This window comes from Apteryx mantelli, chromosome 2, assembly GCF_036417845.1.
Source record: "Apteryx mantelli isolate bAptMan1 chromosome 2, bAptMan1.hap1, whole genome shotgun sequence".
NCBI classification, from domain to species: domain Eukaryota; kingdom Metazoa; phylum Chordata; class Aves; order Apterygiformes; family Apterygidae; genus Apteryx; species Apteryx mantelli.
In genome coordinates, this window is record NC_089979.1 from 53,840,951 (window position 1) to 53,859,855 (window position 18,905).

At 36.3% G+C, this 18,905-nt stretch overlaps 1 protein-coding gene across 1 annotated transcript in view; it reads right to left on the reverse strand.

The window, feature by feature from the left end:
• MYOM1 (myomesin 1) overlaps positions 1 to 18,905 on the reverse strand; it is a 77,142-nt gene that overhangs the window by 49,662 nt on the left and 8,575 nt on the right. The window contains exons 2-9 of the mRNA XM_067292354.1: positions 17,419 to 17,556; positions 12,976 to 13,186; positions 11,170 to 11,327; positions 6,990 to 7,082; positions 5,929 to 6,017; positions 5,738 to 5,797; positions 3,921 to 4,085; positions 3,175 to 3,336 (exon numbers count right to left, since the gene is read on the reverse strand). Coding sequence (XP_067148455.1) covers positions 3,175 to 3,336; positions 3,921 to 4,085; positions 5,738 to 5,797; positions 5,929 to 6,017; positions 6,990 to 7,082; positions 11,170 to 11,327; positions 12,976 to 13,186; positions 17,419 to 17,556 — 1,076 coding nt within the window. The remainder of the gene's footprint in view (positions 1 to 3,174; positions 3,337 to 3,920; positions 4,086 to 5,737; positions 5,798 to 5,928; positions 6,018 to 6,989; positions 7,083 to 11,169; positions 11,328 to 12,975; positions 13,187 to 17,418; positions 17,557 to 18,905) is intronic.

Below are 18,905 nucleotides of genomic sequence, written 5' to 3' on the forward strand. Positions count from 1 at the left end.
GCTGCCAGAGATATAGCTGAAGCAAAACTTTTGCTGACTATATATTTACCTGCTATTCTAGTTAGGAGAACAGGCTGACATTTTGCCTTGTAGCCAGGCAATAGCTCAGTCAAAATTATTCAATCATTGGATATACAACACTGCAGTCTTCAAAGAAATGCATTTCACTTTTGTAATTTAACTGCTATATACTTCCATGAAAATACTGATTGATAAAATATTGCTAAAACTCAGACCCCTCACCATATGTCATCTGACCACAGACAGAGTCAAAACCTCTTCTTCTCAAATCTTTTTTTTTTTTTTTAAACAAGGGCATCCTCTGAAATAACCAACTTTCTTAAACTACTGTTTGCTGGATACTCAGCAATAGAACAAAGATACCTTCTGAAGAAAATACCAATCTAAACAAATAATCTGAATCTAAACTGAGATGAATTGATAGATGGAGTCCACAGTGAAACTGAATTTTCAGTCAAGCTAGATTTTGGTTGCTATTAGAAAATTCTGAATAGTGTTTTATTCAAAAGGTGAATTAAATGGGTATTCCATATCTTCCATATCTGCACAATCCATTATTGTTTGGTCTTGGTTAGATATGAACTGAAAAGATATCTAAACCTTTTGAAATTGAATTATATTAAACATACGTTAGCATTTTAGAATATGAACTACATAAAGATAAACATATTTTTCCTTTCAAACATTTATTGCAAATCTGGGGCCCCTGGTGTCAAAGGGCCTTGACTCCAGCATCTGCTCTGGACAAATCTTATCTAAAACTTTAAAAAACAGAGCATAGTGCCTGGCACAGGGGAATGATATTGTTTACACAGTCAGACTCTGATTTGTGAGATGGGGTAGTATTCTTGTAGGGAAAAATAGCCCTTGCAAGAAGGTTATATGAAAGGCTTTCAAAAAAGAGAGATTGTTTCCCTACAGATGAACATCAATTTGTACAATTACATGTGGCATTTTCCAAGCCCTGTTGTGAGCTACTTCAAAAGAAGGTCTGTATTAGACAAGAAAGAGACACATACTTGGAGGAAAATGATGTTTTGGTAGTAAACATTATTCTTACACTCCATCTAAAACCCAGACCTTTTAAAATGTTTGATGTTTCTGGGTATTGCAGCATTTTCTATTATAATATACAGTAATTCCTAGTTTTTATGCTCTTGGATTTCAGAAGAAATGCCCTACAAGCTTATTTAACATGCTTAATTAAATAAAAAAGTGGTCTTCAGAAAAATCACTTTACTCTCCTACAGGCATGGTAGCATCACATGGAGCTTTTGAAGCCATGCCAAAGTTATTGAGTCTTGGTTCGAATTACTGCTAACTAGGTATATTTTCAAAAATTTTAATTCACAAAGTAAGCAAGCCATTTAACATAAAATAATAAAATACAATATATCTTCAATGATCTCTATACAAAAGGCTTTAATTGCCCATATTTACCACTTGACAGAACATGAGACACCACAGTTTCTTTCCAAGACAGACTGGGAAATAACTGTGGCAATCAACATGGCTCACTGGCTTCAGGGGGGCTAGAATTTTATCCCTGTCTGCTTGCTGACAAATGCTGACTTGTAGCCATGGCAGAAAAGTAACAAATCTCTCTGCAAGTCTGTCTGAAGGCCTAACATTATTAGCCCGATTAGTGTGCTGCACCCCACTCACTTCAATCAATACAAAAGGATTCCTGCATGCCACAGAAGGACAACTACTTGTATTTAAATACTGTAGCTAGCTAGCTGTTTGCAGCAACTGTGTGTACATGCCAAGAAAAGCAGTGAAGAATATATTAACCCACTGAGACTGCAGGGAGCATATAAGCAAAAGAGTGAGAATATAATTAATCTAATTAGAAATTGGCAAATGCACCAAATAGAAGATACTCTTGTGAAAGGGACAAGAGGTTCACAGTCAGTTCATACCTGTATCACCAGAAGATGTAATAGGAACACAACCAATAATTTATTTATTGGCAGCACAATTTAAAACAAAGCAAAAAAGAGAAGTCCTATTTTTTCTTTGTGCTACATAGTCACCAATGCACATTTCTGTGGACTCTTTCTTCAACTCATGAAAACATCTGCTTCAGTCATGTTTCTGAGCAGGCTGTTATCTACATCTCACACAGTTCTGCTGGACTTGGTAAAGCAATGCCATTCTGGGCATGTTCTAAGAGCCAAGAATATCCAGTGTCTTTTGAATTAACATTACATGCTTCAGCTGCTTTTAGCAGGTGGGACAGATACAGAATCAGTACATAACCTGATATCCAAGGTTCTTCTTAAAGATATATTCTCTCTAAAAGAAATTTGAGGAAGTGTTTCATGGTACAAGCAAATAAAACACAGGGAAATAACATTTTAATCCTACACTTAAATTACTGCGTCAGCCTTGCTGCTTTACTTCACTGTATCTCAGAATCACAGAACAGTTTTCAGATTGGAAGGCACCTCTGGAGGTCATCTAGTCCAGCTCCCTGCTCAAAGCAGGATCAACTAGAGCAGGCTACTCAGGACTATGTCCAGCTGAGTTTTGAATATCTCCACAAAGATGGAGACTCCGCAGCCTCTCTGGGTGTCCACCAGGACCCCTGTGTCATTTTCCGCCATGCTGCTTTCCAGCCCATTGACCCCAGCCTGTACTGGTGCATGGGGCTATTCCTCCCCTGGTGCAGGACTTTGCATTTCCCTTCCATCGTATTTTTTCCTGTATTGTACATATGAAAGAATCCCTCAAACAGTGCACAAAATCTTGATCAAAGCAGCGGGGTTTAGCTAGTGATAGGATGGTTACAAAAATGCATTTTAAAGTTATTAGGTAGATTTTTCCTCTTTATGATTCATGTTTAGTGTTGCTCACAGGCTGAAATTGTGAAAGGGATGTGACATTACACCAATACCCTAAATTTCCTGCTCAGAATGTCAATATGGTTTAGAAGTCTTCCAACATCTGTCTCCCAAACTTCAGATATGCATACAATTTTTCCAAAGATAACAAGTGGAAGTTATAATGCTAGAAAATAACTATTATTAGAAAATAATTATTCTCTTTTTATTGGATAAAAAAGCCTTTAAAATAACTGAGACTGATTTTGCCTGCATGTTTTCCTCGTTTCTCTAGTGAGTCTGTTTGGTTCATAAGACAGTATCCTACCTCGAACAAAGACATAACCGCTGTACTCTTCATAGTAGTCTCCCATCACCACACGTAGAGTGTAAAGACCTTCGTCTTCCTTGTTTGCATGAGTCAGTGTTAATGTAGCTCGCTCCCCGCTCCAATGCATCTGGACCCATTTGGATGGTGTAATAAGTACACCTAGAAAATAGAGAATTTTATGATGAGAACTAGCTGAATCTACTAAGGAATAGATTAGAATTACAGTGAATAGATTGGAATAGATTGGAATTACAGAAGAGTCCATGCAACTTTCTATTTTCAAAGACAATCATACTTAATTCTGCTCTCATGCCAATTTTGTCTTCATTTGCAAAGTCTAACTTCAGAAAGCAATAGTTTTTTATCCACTGTTGTACAACAGCTTTGTGCAATTACTTAAAAAATGTCTTAGCATATGAATAAACAGTAAAAGCTATGTGGGCTATATAATTACTGCTACATCAATGTCAAAACTGACCAAAATGCTTTTAATTCTAAAATTTGTAAAAGAAAAAGAGAAGGCTGGACGACATTTTCACAGTCCTCCCTCCCTCCATTTTCTATGGAGCTCATTATTTTCACTTCAAAATGGAAATTATGGAAAACTTTGAATTAAAAAAGAGAAAATATTACCATTTAGAAAGCTGAGAAAATGATGACCTATTCACAACATTCACATATACTGAAATAAATAAAGATCTAAGTCAAATAAGTTCATATTTCTTCTCATCAAACATTCTCACCATTTCTGTACCATTCGATGTCTGGTTTGAAGCGCTTAATATCAGGACTGATGACAACTGTGCAACCCAGACTCATGGTCTCGCCTTCTCTCCCAAAGGTGACATCAAACTTGTCAACAAAACTGATTTCAAACCTAGAAGCAAACCCATGTGGGGTAACACCAACTGTATAAAGGAAAAAAAATCTGGCTGTTTACATTTCCTTTTTTTTGTAGTAAGAATTGTAAGCAAAAGTACCCAATGATTATGAATATGATCTCAGGTAAAGTTAAAGTTATAAGTAGAAAAAAACATAAATTCAGTAAATAGTATTCAGAGGTAATTGCAATGTCAAATAATCTAAGCCCTTGCTATCACAGAGAATCAACTGATTTCTTTAATCATACAACTCTAGTTCTTACAGCCAGCTCATTTTACTAGGGAAGGGCTGCTCCAGAATTTTTTTCCAGAATTTTCCAGAATTTCAGATCCAGCATTTTATTATTTGATTATATGAATTATTTTATATTTAAACATACTTTTACTTATGATTAATGATTTGTTAAGGTCAAACTGATCTCTAGTTTAAACAGCTCTTCTCTGTTCCTGTTCAACTCTTTGCTGCATCTCAAGACAGTCATGTGTCCACTCAGCCTTCGTTTTGATAGCTTAAATAAGTCTTTTTCGGACTCTTAATATAAAATGAGCCTTCTATTTCCCTGGACATTTGGGTAGCCTATTTCTGTACCTGCTCCTGAATTTATCTTTCCTACTGTTGTATGACGTGAGTTATGCAGTATTGCAGACAGATCTTATAAGTGCTTCATGCTTTTCCTTCACATACACTGTACAGGTGCTTCCATAATTATTTTGAAAACACCTCCACTGATAAAACTTAAGATCACATTTTCCTCTTCCACACTGCCTCATACTGGTAGCCCACAGTCTTCCTGTGATCAGTGAATATATGTAGATCTTCCTCTTCCTTTTCCATTACCAAACAATAAATCTCAAATTATATTGGAAATTTAGGGCCTAACATTTTGTAATATTGTGCGTAATCTTATTTCTGTTATTTCAGAACTTCAGTACTTAAATGACATCTAGTGTGCCTTTGCAGCATGTCCCTCATTCTATTTGTGCTGCTACAATAAAAGAAATGTCCGTAAGACTCATCTTTCAAGCCTTCCATGTGCAAGGACCCCGTGGCACTTAACACCTGTTGTACGTAGGTGGGTGGATTTTCTTAACATTTCTGTTCATGGAAGTATTTATGCAATACTGTAAATCACTTCAAAATGTGACACCAGGTTCTCAGGTAAAACAAAATTACAATTTCTACACTGATATACCCCAAATATTCAAATTTGGTTCTGGCTATGTGATCTTTGCTATGCATCTTCACAACATATGGAATCACATAGACAAGAACTATTAAGTCATCTAGTCTACTCACGAACATGCACCTCCTAGCATTTTATCCAGGCTATATTTTACATTTTGCAATAGACAGGGTCCCTCTATTCCTTCGACAGATTTTATTCCAGAGCCACACCAATATTAAAAGGACTATCACAAAATATCCTCTCAGTCTGCATCCTCATGTTTCAGCAAGAACAGTAGATGTTTCGTATACAAGCAAATACAAATAGCCACAGACCCAGAAGATAATGCCATTTTCACTTATAGATAAGGCTAATACCATTCAAAATTGTAGAGCTCAAAACCTTTGTAAATCAGACCTGTTTTCTTTTTAAATAATGTTACAAAATATTCTGCTTAGTCATTTGGCATGATGTCACAATTGTAAATAGATTTGTCAAACAAAAACTTACGGCTCAGAGGCATAGTAACAGTTCCAGCATGGAGAAGACTTGCATCAATTTCTCCTTTGTACCCTAGAGGCACATACGAAAAAAGAGTGACTCTAGTCACTATCAACTAAACATAAAAGTACTCTGAGCCACAAAAATGAAACTGGTAATGTACATCTTACAAAAAAATTAAATGAAAAATTTTGCAAACCTACTCTTTACCACAAGGGACGCATAAGCCGAAATTTCTCCTTTAACATTCATAGCAGAAGCATGATACTGAGCAGTGTCTTCAAAATCACATCTAAAATGACATAAATAATTAGGCAGAGCACCTGCTACTATTTGGCATCCCTAGAACCTATGTTTAAGATCAAAAAGCCCCCCAAATCTGTATTAAATCTATAAACAAGTAAAAATTTGGGAGTCAGACACACTGGACACTGGACTGATTGCAGCCATTAAGTTTTTTTCAATGTTAAAAATCCAATGTTTTAAAAAAATGGCTCTTTTCAAATATCACAGAACTGAAATTGAAAATATAGAGGAAGTAGGAAAAAAATTGCTGATAATATTTATCTAAATTATCTCTAAGTTGCTCGTCTCCTACAGAGAGATGCCTAACATGGAAGCTGTAGAAATGGTAGATATCATAAACTATTTTCAAATGACAAATTTCATTTATATATCATATGGATGTTTAAGTCAGTATCTTGGAACCCAGTAGGATCTAGGTGGTGAAGACAGAGCTGGTTGTCCAAAATTAGGTGATTAGGTCTCAGGATTTCAATGGTTATTAACACAAGTGACTGCAAAAATTTCCCAAGTGGAGGATGAAGATGAATACTGCTAAAAATCTTTCTTGTGTGAGGTCTCCTCAATTCTGTTCACCATTTCAGTAAGAATCGGGAACTTTACTATATTTGAAAAATAGTTATTTTATATATTTTTAGCCTATACTAGATTTTTTTCATGTTTAACTGTACATATGGAGGGGGAGACAAATGGGAAAAGTAACCACAAGTGTCCCACATGTTTCTGATTCATTCAGAAATAGAATAATAATCCAGATAAATAACTCACTTCAGTAAATTGCTTATCCTCTACTGATGAAAACCAGAACTGCTTCAACATTTAGTGGATAGCATTCTCAGCTGTACAAACTTAATAGCTCTTACCCTTACATCCCCAAGAGATATGTACCCACTTTGCAGGTCTCAATCTATAGCAACATTTCAGCTTAAGTTGTTTGCTAAATTATCTGGTATTCCCTTACATGCTAATCTCCAGTGAGTGCAGTCCATATCGACTTTCAATGATATACTTGCCAGGAGGGGTTTGTACATTGATGGGCACATTGTTTTTGTACCTAAGGAAAAACAAAGCAACAATATGTCACAAACAGAAGCATAGAATCATATACTTTAAAAGGTCAGGTGTTGGTGTTTGGAATATAATATCAGCTTCTGCAGGTTTCTCTTAGATAAACTGTAGTCTAATATCTGGGAAATAACATCACATATCTTTGAAAGCCTGGCTTCTCTCTCTCTCTCTCTCTCTCTCTCTCTTTCTCTCTCTTACCCCTGCCTCAGATGAATTTTATTTTCTAGTTTAAAGAAAAAAATAGCCTTGAACAGGACGAAAATCAGCTTATATTACCATGACTTTCAAGTTACTCCTTGTCTAGGAATGGAAGAATCACATGAGCAACATTTCAGAGTTTTGTGAATCAGCAACAATAACAATTCTGTAGCATCCTTACCCACTAGATAGTTTGCACCTTTTGTTTGGCTTGCACATTCAATCTACTTTAAAAACCTGCATATTCACAAAAATGTCAGTAGGGAATTAACTTTTTTTTACTTGCATAGTTAAGCTGGCAGAAGCCCTGATGCATATAGTGTTAGATGGGTAAAAAATCCTGTTGATGGGAAAGTGCATGGCAATGAGGGATCTGGCAAAAACTGTACTACCAAACAGCTTTTCTGCCTTTACAAGTGCAAGCTATGAGGGTTTTCTGGTACAGGTGTATCTTCAATAGTAGGAGTCAGGTACTAAGTTTACTGTTTAAAATTCCCAGTAAGTACTATGAAGGAATGAACCAGTATTTATCAGTATTGAACTGGCACTGCTAATTTCAGAATATACATCAACAGCTTGAGTCTCACAGAGGAAGAATTCAGTAGAACAAAGTAGTTTCTTCTCACAAATCATTGCTTACAAGGTCATTAATTTTGGAAAATAGATGGTGTTATTAAATAACTGTTCAAAAGAAACCTGTCATAAGTGAGCACCAGCGATACAAAACAAACTGGTGATATGATGACAATGGAAGTCTAATAAAATTAACACAGAATTGCATTTGGTACGTTTGTGACTGATTTGAAGAGATCTGTAAGGAAAGAATGTTTCCTAAGACAGTGAATTCCTATAGCTTTCCTTGTGCCGCTTGCTGTGTATATATTAGGGAATGGAAATATAAATGATTATAGATCAAAATGTCTTCATCTCTTACTTAGAAGTAGCTTAACTAAGCCTTTCTTTTCATAAGTCATAATAGATATCCATCCTAAATGATTTTGCTTCTTCATTTTTGGTTTAAATGTCAGTTTCTCCCATGATTTTCAATCAGGGAAGGGAACCGGCCCATTATCAGTGGCGTGCCCCACTTCACCAAACAAGTCAGTAATATGCAACTTCATTTTTATGAAGAATATTATCAGTTTAATATATCTCAAGATAAAGCTATAACTGCAATAAACCTGAAAATTGCCTTTCAACACTTTCAGTGTTTCCTATCATTGGGAATAAACACATTTCCCTCGCTACAAATTCTGCTGTACAGTAATGCACTGGAATTTTTCAAAGTGCCAAAGTGAGTGAGGATCATAAACCTTAATGCATACTGATCTTCTTCTCATCAAGAAGTCTGTGAAAAGGGACTTAATGCAATGGAATACCCTCTACTCCACACTTCAAATAGTAGCAGAGTTTCTTGTCCCCATTACAGATCTCCTATTGCATTACCTGACTTACAACAAATAATAATACATCGGTCAGCTAAGAGTAAATCCATTACCACCACTCTCCACCTATTCCGTGTGATAGTGCTTCCCAGACTGATCTGCCTGGGAACATCTATGCATCTTTATATTCCATGTGCTGTGCCAAATAGTTTAAAATTAGAATAAAGTCATCAGATCTTAATGTTTTTTTCTGGGAATATGACTATGTGTACTCAGTCTCTGACCTGCTCTGTGAAACAGAACTTGACGCCATAGTCTGTTAAATGTTCCTCCACAGGGCTGGGCGCCCCTCTGATTCTGATGGCAGCAAGAGCATTTGATAGCATGCAGAGCTGTGCAGAACCAAGCTTCAACTGAGTCAGGCCAGTATTAGAAGACTTTCACTTCTTTTGTCTTCATTATTGGATTAGCAAAAAATAATTGATTCAGTTTTCGCTTGTTTATAATAATCTATGGAAAGAACAGGGCTCATGCACTAGAAGGACCACTTGTTATTTCTGGAAAGACAGATTCCAGAACAGCCACGTCATTAGCTAATGTTGGACTGCAACCTCCTAGTGTCATTATGCACTAATAGTTTATGCTTTCTGCTACTGGTTTCAAATGTCTTGGGTCTTCCGTATGTTTTTTCCAAGGGAGTAGGAACAACTGTATCACACTGTAAGATTTTCTTTAGAGAAAGTGCATGAGATTTATAATTTATTATGTACAGCATGAAAAGGTCTTCATTGCTTATACAAAAAACAACCATTCGGAATACATGACTGACATTTAGTTAGAAATACTGAATGAAAACTGATAGATCCAGGCCAGTGCTGTTCTGTAGCCCTGAGCAAAGCCACCTGCTAAAATGGCTATGAACTCATTTTTTCCATTAGTAGCCCATGGCAAACTAAAGTCCTCCTGGAGTTCAAATGCACAGTAAAAAAATGTACTAAATTCCACCATCCAAATTTAGCACTTAGTTGAAAGGCTGGTTCACTTCAGTAAGAGCAAAGGCAAGTAGCTGAAGGCTTGGTTTAACCATGTCAGGTTTTCAGGATAAGGTGAATATCAAACAAAGTGAAAATGGTTCAGGTCTTGTTTTTTTGGTTTGTATACAGGTTATAGAGTCGGGTTACAGCTATGACCGTGGATCTTAAGCTGACCGTTCTTATGTTCAACAGAGACCAGATCTGAAACATTTGTCTGGAATCCTCTCTGAGATGTACGTCAAAGCTGAGCACTTACAGTTCTTACACAAGTGGAAAAATGTGTCCATACAGAGCTTGACTATTGGTGGTTAAAGTTTAAGGAAAGAGACTTCTGGGCATCAGGTATGGCCTATTAATATGCTTTTTGGTAGTAAACCTTTTGTAAAGCCCTGATATTAAGGTCTTATAGGTATTAAATAAACACAGAGTCTATTAAGTAATTCAAATAATAAACTACAAAATATGAATATTACTTAACATCATGATATAGTAGATATTTTCTGTTGTCTCTACAAATAGAATCTCTATAGTAATCATTTATAATTAATGCTTAATGCTGAATATAGGCTTATTCTTTGTTCATTTTATATATGCATTTGGGAAGAATCTTTTAAATTAAAAACTGAATATCAAATCTCATTTCACATTTGAAAAAAAGTTATTAACTATTATCTGAATAACTTGTTCATATCTGTGTGGCATGAATCAGATAAGACGGATCAACCCAATAGATGGTGAGACAGTAAGGCTTCAAAAGTCAATGTTAATTAAGCTAATTAAATTGCAGGCATGGTAAACTTTAACCCAAGACCCAAATTAGACCTTCAGCTATGTCCAAGAGTTTATTTTGAAGCTCTTACAATAAAGACTTGGTCCAAAGACAATTCAAGTGAACAGAAACTTCCAATAGACTCCAAAGCTTTCCATGTACTTGGAGGGCCCTAAATCTATCCATGGCCTTTCAGTTCAAATAAGTATGATGAGTTTCCTGTAAACATCCTGCATCATGAGATTTTAATTCCACTGAGATTCAGTGCTTTAACTGCTCAGCAGCTAAGCACCTGTTTCCTCACTAAAGCATGCATTAATGCTTCAGGGACATCAACAGCATTTCTACACAACATGGAAGCCTTCAGAAAACATCCTCTTAAAGATAGCATTGAAGATATATTATACTGCTCTTTTTCCCTCCTCAGAAGACAGAAGGAGTATTTTGGATGTCTCCATAAAAAAAATATACATGTTTTATCTATGTATTCATATTGTTAAGTTTTTATGCAAAGAGACGTTTTGCCTTTTAGTATTTTGCTTCCTTTTTATACAAGGTGGCTAGAAAGCTTTTTACAATAAAAAAGGGTGGTGATCTTATATCTTTACTGAAAAAATACCCCATTCCCTAAGATAAGTTTGGATATTGGTTATATGGTGATTTTCAATGACAGAGATACAAACCTACCATGTAACGTGGGGTTCTGGCCAGCCAGCCACGGTGCAATGAAATTTGACATTTTGCTTTTCCCAGACAGTGTGCGAATGAGGCTTGATAATAAACTCAGGAGCATGTAAAAGTTTATCTTGATTCAACTTTTTGTGGAATGCCTGAGTATCTTCTAGCTGGAAAAGAAACATTTCATCATAAACTTCAGCACATATAAGTGCAAATTATCTATACACAAAAGTATTTTTGGATTTTTTTAAGAGCAGAAAAAAATGTAATATTTATTTTAAAATCGAGATGGACACACTTAATATATTTATCTCACTTGGAGACATGAAACAGTATTTTTCATCTTCAGGATGTTCTCCTTTCAAAATAATTAGATTTTTTTTTCTCCCTTAGGACTATTCTAAGTAAACTAATTTTCCACATTTAAGTCTTGTTTTTGGAAAACAGAATCAAAGGTGAAATTGGTCTCAAATTCAGACGTCCTCCACACACCCTTGTTAATACAAAATCATATATGCCTAGAACATCTCTGAGAGACCTGCTCTCAAACCTTTCTTGCTGATGGGGTTTTTTCTCCTCCCAAAGTAACTGTTTCAACTGTTTGACTATTTATAGCATTAGAAAAAAAATCCTAACTTTGCCCTAACTTTCATACGTATGGAGAATTACAGCTCCCTTAAGGTTACTAAAAGAAGACAGTTTTCATAATCTTCTTAGTCTTTTATAAACTACACAATACCTATTTTCCTTACAATTGTTGTTTCTCACCTCTGAACATGTTCCACTTGTCCTCAACATTCATAAAATGTTAACTACTCGTTACTGTATCACAGATCCCACAGTTTCCAATGCAATTGAATAATTACCTCCTATGTTTTAATTACAAGACTTCTGTTAATATATTCTAGAATGGCATTTATATTCTTATACAACAGAATCATGGTTTTGACTAACATTAAATTTATGACCTATTATAACTCCCAGATCCTCTAGTACTTTTTATGTAGCCAGTTATTCCTCAGTTATTTGTTCTTTTTCTTCTGTGTGTAGTAATTTCCATTTTCTTTATCAAATTTCACCTTCAGACTGTTTCTCAATTTTTCAAGATGATTTTGAATTCTAACCTTGTCCTTCAAAGTGTTTACAACCTTTCCTACCTGATGTTACGAGCGTATTTTGTAAGCATACTGTCAGTTTTTCTGCTCAGAATGTTAATAAATTAACTGAATAAAACATGTCTGCACTTGATATATCCTGCCAGTCTGGTCACAATGTATTTGTAACTACTCTCTGAATATTATTTTTTAACAAGTTACACAATAATGTAAAAACTACTCAAAATTAGAGATTCAGTTCTAGATGTCTTTCACAATTCTCTCCGTAACTTACATACTGTGATTCAAACTCTTTGTTAAACCCTTTGGACAAAGTTGTTCCCAGTCCATAAAACAGCTATCGTCCTCTTATTGAGAAGTGTTGCCTAGCAAGTGCCTCATCATTCAGGAAAACAATGCTGTGCCATTTAGATAGGTGTTGGCTCAACAAAATACTGTTCCCCTGTCCCCATCTCTCTCCCTCACTCCCAGAGTAACTGAAGAGTTCCCACTGCTCACCCAAGGCACTTTTCTTATCCACCTAACGCCAAGATAATAATTGGCTTTTAGCCACTGAAAATACATTTCGCTGTTTACTGACATTATTGTGGTTGCCACTGGTGTTTGTAGATCAGGGCCCTGTTGTGCCAGGTGTTTTACAAACACTAAACAAGAAAAGACCCACTGTTTACAATCGAGGTGTTCATTTCTATGCTTTTACCGTTTTCTTCAGGGCCACACATTCAGCAGACTCCCGGATTGCTACTTTCCTTGATTTTTTTTCATGATGTTCTTCTTGAGAAGCTGATGCGGCCACTTTGCTCACACTAACTCCTTCACCTTTAGCCAAAAGGTTCCTTCTGGCAATATATGCAGCACTTTCTTTGATTCTTTCTTCTTCTGTGTCTGTGATCCCACTGATAGTCACTTCACTGAAAGAATTTTTAGAAAGCAGAATCCCATTGGAAAATGATGAGAACACATTCCATTGATGCTGTCTATCAAGTTAGCCAACTACAGTGGATATAAAAAGGCCAACAATCTTTCATAATGTATTTCTACTTTGAGGATCATTACCCCTATAACAATCTCATATGTATTCAAAACAGAAACATAGAACGCAGAACGATGATTATTTCAATGTCTGAAGTCACGGCCACTTGCAGTGCCTCTCCTGATAAGTATGTCATGCACATTTTTAGTTTAATGATTCTCCTGCTGTAGTTCTATATCTCCATTGCTATAAAGATTAGCATAAGGCATACCTTCAGATCTGTCAGGCTTACATTTCAGTTATTGACTTACGGCTATGGCATTACTAGTAACAACACCAAAGGGGGAAGGAGATTGTAGCTGCACAGCAAGGTCGTCATTTTTGATTTATACGAAATGAACATCATAGTATACCACAAAAGTTCTCTTTGTTCATAGAAAATTCAATCTATTTATGTTTGTAGGCTGTTTGTTCTTCCAAATGCTTTCAAAAAGATGATTTAATGATTTCTGATTCTTTTATTTCCTTGCAGTATCCTCCTCCAGCTTTCTACAAAGGGAGGGGGGTGCAAAGAACTGTTACTCTCAGTGGGTCCAATCCTCTTTTCCCATGCTTATGTGGAAGTACCACTGCAGCTAAACTGTTTTAACACTGTCAGAACACCATAGCTGTTATAGGAGTGCATATACAATAAGAATTCCTTGATCTAAGGAGAAGCATTATTATTCTTCTGCAGAGTTTAGTTATTTTAGGATAACATAAGATTTCAGAATGAAAAGAGGTTTTATTTAAGTACTTGTTAAGTGCCTTCTTGCAGATAGAGCAGCTTCTGTTTATTTCCAGATGTGGTTAAACTAGCCTCATCATTTTATCACAACACACTTTACTGCTACAACTGAAAAAGATTAGGAAAAATGGTTTTCTCTGTTTTTTCAGGATTGCTATATTATGCCTTTGATAGTGCATCTCAACAGTTAGGAAAGTTTGGATTTATCCCAAAATTAACTGTACAGCCCCTTGTCTTTGTGGTATGGTATCAGTTCAGTGAGAAGCAAGATAGCCAAGCAGTGGAATATGCTGGAAAATTAACTGCTCATAAAAATTCCTCAAAAGACTAAAAAACTTATTTAACAGCATAGGGCTTTGACTTCTTTTGTGTTCAAACTCTGCCTTGAACTTTCTGTGTCTCAGGCCACTTTAACAGGAGGATCCTAACAGGTATCAACAGTATGGTTCCCTTCACTTAGACACATCAGTTCCCCCCGACAAATATCTTTTGAAGCTGCAGAGATAGGACAGAGATTTCTAAAGACAATTTTGAAAACTCAGTTTAATGAATATGAATGTAGCTACCTATATTCAGTTTAAATGAATCAGCAGCATTTTCTTTTAAAGGCAAGCTGATATTATTTCTTCCTTAATTGTGGTGCTTAAGATCTCAGCAACTTCATAGTATGGACCTGATCCTCAAGGCATAAAGCATCTTCTGAGAGCTGATGATTATCCTCAAGCCAATATAGGACTCAGCCTAGACCTGTACAGTACTGGTGTCCAGATGCTGTTGATCAACAGTATTAAATATTTAGATTTGCTAATGAAAAATCATTTCTTCCTGTTATAATTGCACAAATCAAAGAGAAACAGTTAATATTCTCTGAAATGATGAAGTATATCAGAAGCAACACACAATGGCATTTAAGAATTGATTCTGCAGTCAAGTCTCAGGGGTTTCAATAGAAAATACTTATCAGAGACAAAAGGATCAAACCCCAAATGACAAATATAAAATATTATTTGATGGATATCTGCTATCTGTAACTCTCTGGCTTAGATTCATTAGTGGGTGCAAAGAGTTTCATGAGCCATAACCAGTATCGATCATCTTTAGCACTTATGGCATTAAATCACATCCTGGTGTTTTATTGTCTAAAGAACTGGCTAGATGTTCCTAATTTCATCTTGCAAGGATTAGGCTAGGTGTTTAAGAAGAGCAGTTATGGACTGCATATTCTGAGAGAGAGAATTTTTACAGCAGAATTTGAAAGCTCTGAAATAGAATCAAATAATGGAAACAGTGACACAGTGCTGAAGGTCATCCAGCAGGGTGGGTATCAGCTCTGTTAAATGCATGGAGTGTTGACTTTTATAAATAACTATTCCTTGTAAAAGCTATCTGCTCATGGGAAACAACACATCAGTTTCACAGGAGAATTTGGGAATGACATATAACATGCACATGGTTGAATCAGTTTCAGCTGTTATCTTTCAAACAAAAATAAATATCTAACAGTAATGTGGTATGCAACTTCCACAGTCTTGGCATGCAGTCATGAACATGATGCCAATAAAAAGCCTAAAACAGACCCCTCACAACTCTTTCATACCCCCCAACCATTTCATACCATGTTGCGTTGAGCACACTAATAATCATTATATGTCTTTTTCATGCTTTTAAACTAATTACAAAAAACTGTTTGGGTCATTTCAGTGGCACAAAAGCAGACAACTTTCTGAGTTGCCATGTAGAGAAAGCAAGATTGGTACCAATAACAGTAAGAAGAATAGTGAAAATGATGTAAGAATCCAACAGTATCTTTTAATGTAGGATCCCAAAGTACCATACAGACACAGATAAATGAAGCTACATGCCGTGACACTGAGTTAGATATTACTGTATTCATTTTACAAAAAGTAAAATAAAGCAAATGAAGGTCATGACCTGCTAAGATCACAGGAGCTAGAATAAAAGCTAAGACCAAAATCCAGAAGTAATAGCCATCAGTCATGATTTCCAGCTATTGACCAACATTTTAAATTTTACTATTGTAGAATCCAGACACAATAAAAAGGGAGCACCTTTGTGTTTGACATCAGGGGGGACAGATAACAGAGAAATGCAAATCTACTGCCACATAAGCAGATGTGCAGGGTGAAGCACATAGGTAGTGAGAAGCCTTGAAACTGTGTTACTGCAAGTTTTGCGTGAGATATATTTATTTATTTATATCATAGAAGATATAATTGAAACTCCAAAGAAATGGTTTAAAAATGTGACAGTGTATGCTTCTGAATATGGTTTGGATCAAAGAACAATGAATCTGATGCAAAATGTGCAAAGGATTAGTAAAAATAGCTCCAGGATAGTAGGAGGGAATGAATAGAAAAGCTTCTGGTCTTATCACAAAAGCAGAATGCTCAAACAGCAAAAGCAGTAATGTCTCCCACTAACAAGGTGGAACTCAGAGTTTCACATGAAGGCACATGTTTGGATGCACAGCAGAAATGACATTGTTTCTTGCATGTTGATTAAGCAGCAGATGTTAGATCACCGACTTCCAGAAACAGCTTAAAAATGTCCCCTGAAAAGTGCTGTGTTGCAGAAGAAAGACAAGTCAAAGAGAGGTTTCTGTTCAACTGCACGTGGGCAAGATTTTTTTTCATGGTCTCCAATCAGGAGTTAGTCTTCCTTACCACACCCTGGTATGTATTAATCTGAACAAATAACTATGCTTGAACTGTCAGAGGCTCATAATAAATCATTATGCCATATCCCCAAAAGGGCAGGGGAGCCTCTTTGCTTGCATTGGTTCTGGCTTCCACACAAAGTTCACATTCAGCTTCACTTAGGACACTGCTGCAGTAAAATGTATTACATCAGTAGTAACCTTGCAATAAATACCTCCAGCACGTGAGATCAGTATGAATCATTATGATGGATTTGGGAAATTAATTGGTTTAATTCCAGATTTTTCCTTCGCCAGGACAAAACATTAGCACATTGTTTCAGTGTCCCTATGTTTAATACTTGGTAAGAAACATTGAATTACAGAGCAAGTCTTCAAACCAATTAGTAAGATAAATAAAGTGGACAACATCTGGCCAGTTCCCAGGAATCAGGGTACATGATCTGCAAGTATACCTTAGTTTCACAGAAAGTAGCCATGTGTATGAAACTAAGTCCAGACACCTAGATATCTGTCCTTGCTTGGGATGCTGCTCAATGTCTGATTTGGGGCCAGTCAGTTAACTTCTCGCCGTCTTTTTTTCACTCATGTAAAGTGCAATCACCTTGAGATCCAGGAGCGTTAAGAGATGAATGAATTTGTTATTTTATGATTTGTTAATAAAATGTTGGAAATAAGATACCAAACAAAAGGAAAATGAACATACCGTCCTGTGAATACAGGCACTGAGTAGTCCATGGCTTTGTTCTCTTTGTCCTCAGAGATCAAATTCTGTTTTGCTCTCTTTGCTTTGGGACTCATCTTATAGGATTGATCTTCAATCATTATATTGGAATCTTTCAGTCTGAAATAAAAAGGATATTGTTAAATTCAAAAGAATAAGCTGTTAAAAAACACTCAGAAAGTAAGATTAAAAAGCTATGAATTTTTGCTCACAGTTGAGAAGCAAAAAAGGCATTTTTAATAACCATGGTTTGAGAATTATTAAACACATAACTAAATGCACTTTTAAAAAACTGATTATTACAAATATAACACTGATGCACCTCGATATTAAATCTAAGTACAGAGGGTAAACAATATACCTGGTAGCAATGTACATTTCACTGCTCCTTAATTTGGAACTTGAAGAGTTTGTACACCCTATTTTGGTAGTTCCTCAAACTGTCTTGTAAGAAAGAGAGCAAACCCTCACTGATATCGACTGCAGTATTGATTTCTGACGTGTTCTCTCCAACTGGAAGTGAATTCAGACTAGTATCTCTAGTCACTGAGACCACTGAGTAATTCTGAAGATTGTATCTGAACTAGTGTCCTCTTCTTTTCCAGATCTAAGCCCTGAAACTACCTGGTCCCCAAGCAAAATAATGTTAGTGTGCAAATACATTCAAAGTGATAATGCTTTTAAATCTCTTTACAAAAATCATCGGGCAACATATTGCTCAGTAGCTGGTGTAGCCATTCCCACTGCTCTCCCATACCATCCCAACCTATGGAAAACAGAGTTGAGTGAAATAATGTCATTTAATATAGCACAGATAGATGGAGAGAGAGTGGAAAGAAAGAAAAGCAAAGCAAAAGAAAGACTTCCCCTCCCCATCACCTTGGGAAAGTTTCTGAAGGCTACCAAACATATCCGAGGTAGTCATATTTGGGTTCATTTTTAACATGGCTACAAATTATGTTAACAGATCACCAGATACCTTCCTTCTTTTTTCCAAACGCAATACAGCATCCGTTATCCACAGTTCTATGTCTTAGAACTGGAATAGCCTAATTAGCTGTCAGACTTCTCTAAGTCCTTGAAGTGTCCTTTCATCTCCAGTTCAACAAGGAAAATCGTGAGTCTGCTTTTGGACTGGAGGTTTGTCTATGTGGCATAAGCTCACTGCTGTGCACAGCCACCTGAGCAGAACTAGGCACAAGGTTTCTCAGCAAGGCTCATTAGCCCAGACTATACCACGCTAACGTGGCGATCCTTCTTCCAGTACCCTGGGTAGCCTACTCTGATATCTCTACGCAATGTGCTCTAAATATATCCATAATCATCCAGACTCATACTAGCACTGGACCCCTGAGGATATAACACGTGTAATGTAAGATCGCAGGTATATACTTGGGCTGATGCTTTATTTAGGCTGCAGCCCTGCAAAGGTACCAAGCTCCAGAGGTGCCACTAACACAAGTCTAACA